The following is a 6,103-nucleotide window of genomic DNA, read 5'->3' as shown; positions in this document are numbered from 1 at the left end:
TCAAGGAACACATTAAAATTCAACGGAATAATAGCCCGAGCCATCTATCTACAAACAAGCATAAACAAGAAAGATACTTATCAGGTACTAAGTTTCATGATAAATTTAAGTTCAGTTAATTTACTTAAAGAACTCCCACTTAGACAGACATCCCTCTAATCCTCTAAGTGATTACGTGATCCAAATCAACTAAACCATGTCCGATCATCACGTGAGATGAAGTAGTTTCATTGGTGAACATCACTATGTTGATCATATCTACTATATGATTCACGCTCGACCTTTCGGTCTCCGTGTTCCGAGGCCATATCTGTATATGCTTGGCTCGTCAAGTATAACCTGAGTATTCCGCGTGTGCAACTGTTTTGCACCCGTTGTATTTGAACGTAGAGCCTATCACACCCGATCATCACGTGGTGTCTCAGCACGAAGAACTTTCGCAACGGTGCATACTCAGGGAGAACACTTCTTGATAATTAGTGAGAGATCATCTTATAATGCTACCGTCAATCAAAGCAAGATAAGATGCATAAAAGATAAACATCACATGCAATCAACATAAGTGATATGATATGGACATCATCATCTTGTGCTTGTGATCTCCATCTCCGAAGCACCGTCGTGATCACCATCGTCACCGGTGCGACACCTTGATCTCCATCGTAGCATCGTTGTCGTCTCGCCAATCTTATGCTTCCATGACTATCGCTACCGCTTAGTGATAAAGTAAAGCATTACAGCGCAATTGCATTGCATACAATAAAGCGACAACCATATGGCTCCTGCCAGTTGCCGATAACTCGGTTACAAAACATGATCATCTCATACAATAAAATTTAGCATCATGCCTTGACCATATCACATCACAACATGCCCTGCAAAAACAAGTTAGACGTCCTCTACTTTGTTGTTGCAAGTTTTACGTGGCTGCTACGGGCTTAAGTAAGAACCAATCTCACCTACGCATCAAAACCACAACGATAGTTTGTCAATTTGACTCCGTTTTAACCTTCACAAGGACCGGGCATAGCCACACTCGGTTCAACTAAAGTTGGAGAGACTGTCGCCCGCAAGCCACTTATGTGCAAAGCACGTCGGAAGAACCGGTCTCGCGTAAGCGTACGCGTAATGTCGGTCCAGGTCGTCTCGTCCAACAATACCGCCGAACCAAAGTATGACATGCTGGTAGGCAGTATGATTTATATCGCCCACAACTCACTTGTGTTCTACTCGTGCATATAACATCAAACCATAAAACCTAGGCTCTGATGCCACTGTTGGGGTTTCGTAGTAATTTCAAAATTTTCCTACGCACACGCAAGATCATGGTGATGCATAGCAACGAGAGGGGGAGTATGATCTACATACCTAGTAGATCGACAACGGAAGCGTTTGGTTGATGTAGTCGTACGTCTCCACGGCCCGACCGATCAAGCACCGAAACTACGACACTTCCGAGTTTTAGCACACGTTCAGCTCGATGACGATCCCCAGACTCCGATCCAGCAAAGTGTCGGGGAAGAGTTCCGTTAGCACGACGGCGTGGTGACGATCTTGATGTACTACTGTTGCAGGGCTTCGCCTAAGCACCACTACAATATTATCGAGGACTATGGTGGCTGGGGGCGCCGCACACGGCTAAGGAATAGATCACGTGGATCAACTTGTGTGTCTCTGGGGTGCCCCTACCTCCGTATATAAAGGACTAAAGGGGGGAGGCTGGCCGGCCAAGGAGGGCGCGCCAGGAGAGTCCTACTCCCTCTGGGAGTAGGATTCCCCTCCCCCCCAATCCTAGTTGGAATAGGATTCGCGGAGGGGGAAAAGAGAGAGGGGGAGGCGCGCGGCCCATCTTGGGCTGCCCCTTCTCTTTTCCACTAAAGCCCACTAAGGCCCATATAGCTCCCGGGGGGTTCCGGTAACCTCCCGGTACTCCGGTAAAATCCCGATTTCACCCGGAACACTTCCGATATCCAAATATAGGCTTCCAATATATCAATCTTTATGTATCGACCATTTCGAGACTCCTCGTCATGTCCGTGATCACATCTGGGACTCCGAACAACCTTCGGTACATCAAAATGCATAAACTCATAATATAACTGTCATCATAACCTTAAGCGTGCGGACCCTACGGGTTCGAGAACAATGTAGACATGACCGAGACATGTCTCCGGTCAATAACCAACAGCGGGACCTGGATGCCCATATTGGCTCCTACATATTCTACGAAGATCTTTATCGGTCAGACCGCATAACAACATACGTTGTTCTCTTTGTCATCGGTATGTTACTTGCCCGAGATTCGATCGTCGGTATTCCAAATACCTAGTTCAATCTCGTTACTGGCAAGTCTCTTTACTCGTTCTATAATACATCATTCCGCAGCTAACTCATTAGTTGCAATGCTTGCAAGGCTTAAGTGATGTGCATTACCGAGAAGGCCCAGAGATACCTCTCCGACAATCAGAGTGACAAAACCTAATCTCGAAATACGCCAACCCAACATGTACCTTTGGAGACACCTGTAGTACTCCTTTATAATCACCCAGTTACGTTGTGACGTTTGGTAGCACCCAAAGTGTTCCTCCGGTAAACGGGAGTTGCATAATCTCATAGTTATAGGAACATGTATAAGTCATGAAGAAAGCAATAGCAACATACTAATCGATCGGGTGCTAAGCTAATGGAATGGGTCATGTCAATCAGATCATTCACTTAATGATGTGATCTCGTTAATCAAATAACAACTCATTGTTCATGGTCAGGAAACATAACCATCTTTGATTAACGAGCTAGTCAAGTAGAGGCATACTAGTGACACTTTGTTTGTCTATGTATTCACACATGTATTATGTTTCCGGTTAATACAATTCTAGCATGAATAATAAACATTTATCATGATATAAGGAAATAAATAATAACTTTATTATTGCCTCTAGGGCATATTTCCTTCAAACAGATCCACCGAAGACCGAACGAATCCCGCGAGATCCGACAAAGACACACCTCCACGTGTTTGACGATGCTAGATGCATCGTCGAGACGAGAGAACGTAGGAGACATTATTCCTACTAAGGGACATTATCGTCGTCACACAACGTCAACCAAGACACTGCACCTAACAAGAACAAGAACGGGGTCCCTCCCATCTGCGGCCGCGGGGGGGGGGGTGAGATCCTCCACACCTCCATGGCCCGGAGGACACCAGAGATGAGGCGGACTGGCGATGGCACCGACGAGAGTAGAAGGAGCTTTTCTTGTTGAGGAGTAAAGAGATACGGGTCCTCCCCGGCTTTACATTCTTCTTGACACAATCTTAACTAATCTTAGGCGTACGTGTGAATCCCTCTAGTTTTCCTCCCATGATCCTTGGCCGCTACGACAAACTCTCCCCCGCAGACTTCATCGACAGGTCCGTGGATTCGCCGCCCTTTTGCCTGCCGCTTTGACGGCCGGCGGCAAGGAGGATAAATCTGATGCGTCCGCTCCGGTGAGTAGTTTAAGTTAGGATTTTTTTTTTAGACTTTGGAGGTGCAGTACTCGAACAGATGACAGTGTTTCTTCTTCAACTTTGTCTTCTGGGCTCCGGTCCTTCTCGAGTTCGTCCGTCTAGACGTAGTCGACGGAGCTCCAGCGCAGATTTTTGTCGTCTCCTTCGGGCGGTGAGGTAAGGATTTCTCGTCATGTGGTGAAATTTTGTGCCAGGTGTTTCAGATCTATGCAAGGGTTCAACAACGACGACTACAGCTCCAGGGCGCTCGTCCTTAGGGACACCTGCACAAAGACTTCTCAGTTGTCATCGACTAGGTCAAACCGGCTTAGGTAGGGGAACGGCGACAACATCGCGTTGGCGGCTCGTTCTGGCGGCAACAGTGGTCGTCCGGTGGTCTCGGAATCTGGACGTGATTTTCATTATGTTTGAGATGATTTGTACTTTCCGTGAACTTTTAGAATAATACTCCTCCGTCCTGTAATATAAGAGCATTTTAACACTATTCTCAGTCCTCTAAAAAAACTCTGAACTAAGCTCAAAGGTTTTTGTTTTGTTATGAAAGGAACTAGTCTCTGAGGTTTGAAAAGCGAGGACACGCCGCTGGCAAGGCAAGCCGTTGACTCGTTCCATCTTCACCGGGCTGTACCAAGCAGAAGACGTGATGACATCCACACGCACACAAAAAAAGATAGACCGTGACGACGATGTGATCAAATGGGAGCAACCAAAACACCGCTACTTTCCGGACATCGTCAGCAAAGACCACGCTAGGATGGAAATATACGGAACGTTTGAATCGTCGAAAGTTGGTTTGGTATTTTCACAGAACGTTTTGACTCCCGAGAGCAATTTTCATTGTTTTTTAGTTTGGAGGATTGCGTGCCGAACGTGGAAGTTGCCTTGCATCAACCTCGACGCGGCCGTACGCGTTTCCGTCCAACCCGGGCGTGCAGTGCAGTGCACGCACCGTGGATCGATCGTCCACGAGGCGGGACCTGTCCGGATTCGAGTTAGACACGCCCGATCGACGCACGCACGGAGCCCTCCCGAGCCGTGACGCCGTCGGCCTTCTCGATCGGTTGCATGCCTATTTAATTTGATGGCGGTCATCACGTCACGTACGCCAAACGCTCCAAACCCTAGCCGCCCCCTCGCCGTCGCCTTCGTCGTAGTCGGTCGATTCGCGGCGGCTCCACCGGTGAGTCTCCTCCCCTGGAGTAGTCTTCCAAGAAGTCTCCATCCGTAGCGTACTAGCGTTTGCTTTGCGTCACGTCGCCTTTACCTCGTCGACACCCAAGTCCACCACCAAACCGCCGCCATCGCCTGCCCACGTATTTTTGGAGATAAACAATGTCGCCGTTGTAGTTTGCTTTATTTTCTGACACTTGTGTAACCCTACTCACTATCTACAGAGAATCGATGGCGGGCGCGAAGTCGTCGGTTCTGCTCGACGTGAAGCCGTGGGACGACGAGACCGACATGGCCAAGCTCGAGGAAGCCGTACGGAGCGTCGCCATGGAAGGACTGACATGGGGTGCATGTATGTTTGACTTCCTTCTTTCTTTCGAAGCTATGTTTGACTTCCTTGCTACCTCTTAATCAACAACTTGATTTTGGTTAAGTATCTGAACTATGCCACCTTGTTCTCGCAGCCAAGCTTGTTCCGGTTGGGTACGGGATGAGCAAGATGCAGATCATGCTGACGATCGTCGACGATCTCGTGTCCGTCGACGACCTCATCGAGGACCGTCTCTGCGCCGAGCCAGTCGACGAGTTCGTGCAGAGCTGCGACATTGCCAGCTTCAACAAAATATGTGCGTGCCTAATCCGGTCGTTCAGAATATTTTAGCTAGCTGCATCTTTCTGCTTTCCCTTCGACTAAACCTGTCTTATTGTCGCAGGAAATTACTCGTCGGATGCGAAGAAGCAGAATGTGATTTCGCAGCACAAGATTTACTAGCTAGTTGATTTTCTGGTTACCGAGTTATTCTTAGTTAGAGTAATACTTTGTTATTGTTTCGTCAGTCGTCATGTGCTTCCTTGTATTCGTTGTTTCGAGGAAGCCCTCTTTCCTCTGTGCAAGACTCTGTTTTTTTTTTTTTTTTTGCTTCTATGAAAGGTATTTAATGTGGATGGTCAACTCGTTCCTGAGCACGATGAGAATATACGGCATGCCATTGTCAAACATACGAATCTGCGGCTGCGAGATGGCTTGACGAGAGTCAAATAATCAGCATCGAAGTGCCAAAAGGTCACCAGCTTACATTTGCGCGTTCATCAGTTTGTTTTTCTCGCCAAAGGGAAAACAAAGTTTGTCTACGACACCGCGGAGGGGGGATGCTTTGCGGCTGTCCACTCAAATCCTCACTTTTCTTTCATTTCATCTTTGTGTCCTTCCTTACTTTTCATTCATACCCTCCTCGTCCAATGTCCTCGACATCGTAGGATGTTTGCGGCCCGCAAATGCGCCTCCACTCCTTGGACTATAACGCCATCACAACCATCCCTCCGTAGGCAGGTACCCCCCCCCCCTCCTCCTGCCAACGACATCATGGCCGACACCACAATCGATCAATTGACATTGAGCTTTTTCTTTAACTTATCGTTGTT

At 47.7% G+C, this 6,103-nt stretch overlaps 1 protein-coding gene across 1 annotated transcript; it reads left to right on the top strand.

Annotated features, from left to right (window-relative positions):
- Positions 1 to 4,626: 4,626 nt before the first annotated feature.
- Positions 4,627 to 5,566, top strand: LOC119297965 (elongation factor 1-beta-like). The gene is made up of 4 exons (XM_037575535.1): positions 4,627 to 4,691; positions 4,906 to 5,033; positions 5,146 to 5,307; positions 5,395 to 5,566. Coding segments are annotated over exons 2-4 (285 nt in total). The 5' UTR covers positions 4,627 to 4,691; positions 4,906 to 4,912; the 3' UTR covers positions 5,397 to 5,566.
- Positions 5,567 to 6,103: the final 537 nt, after the last annotated feature.

This window comes from Triticum dicoccoides, chromosome 5A (genome assembly GCF_002162155.2).
Source record: "Triticum dicoccoides isolate Atlit2015 ecotype Zavitan chromosome 5A, WEW_v2.0, whole genome shotgun sequence".
In the NCBI taxonomy this organism is placed as follows: Eukaryota; Viridiplantae; Streptophyta; class Magnoliopsida; order Poales; family Poaceae; genus Triticum; species Triticum dicoccoides.
The sequence above is the reverse complement of the archived record's forward strand: the minus strand, read 5'-3'. Positions and strand labels throughout refer to the sequence as shown.

Excerpts from the sequence above, each read along its gene's own strand:
- LOC119297965 (XM_037575535.1), top strand. The coding sequence starts at position 4,913 with ATGGCGGGCGCGAAGTCGTCGGTTCTGCTCGACGTGAAGCCGTGGGAC. Across the intron at positions 5,034-5,145 it reads AGGACTGACATGGGGTGCAT|CCAAGCTTGTTCCGGTTGGG; the intron begins GTATGTTTGACT and ends TTGTTCTCGCAG.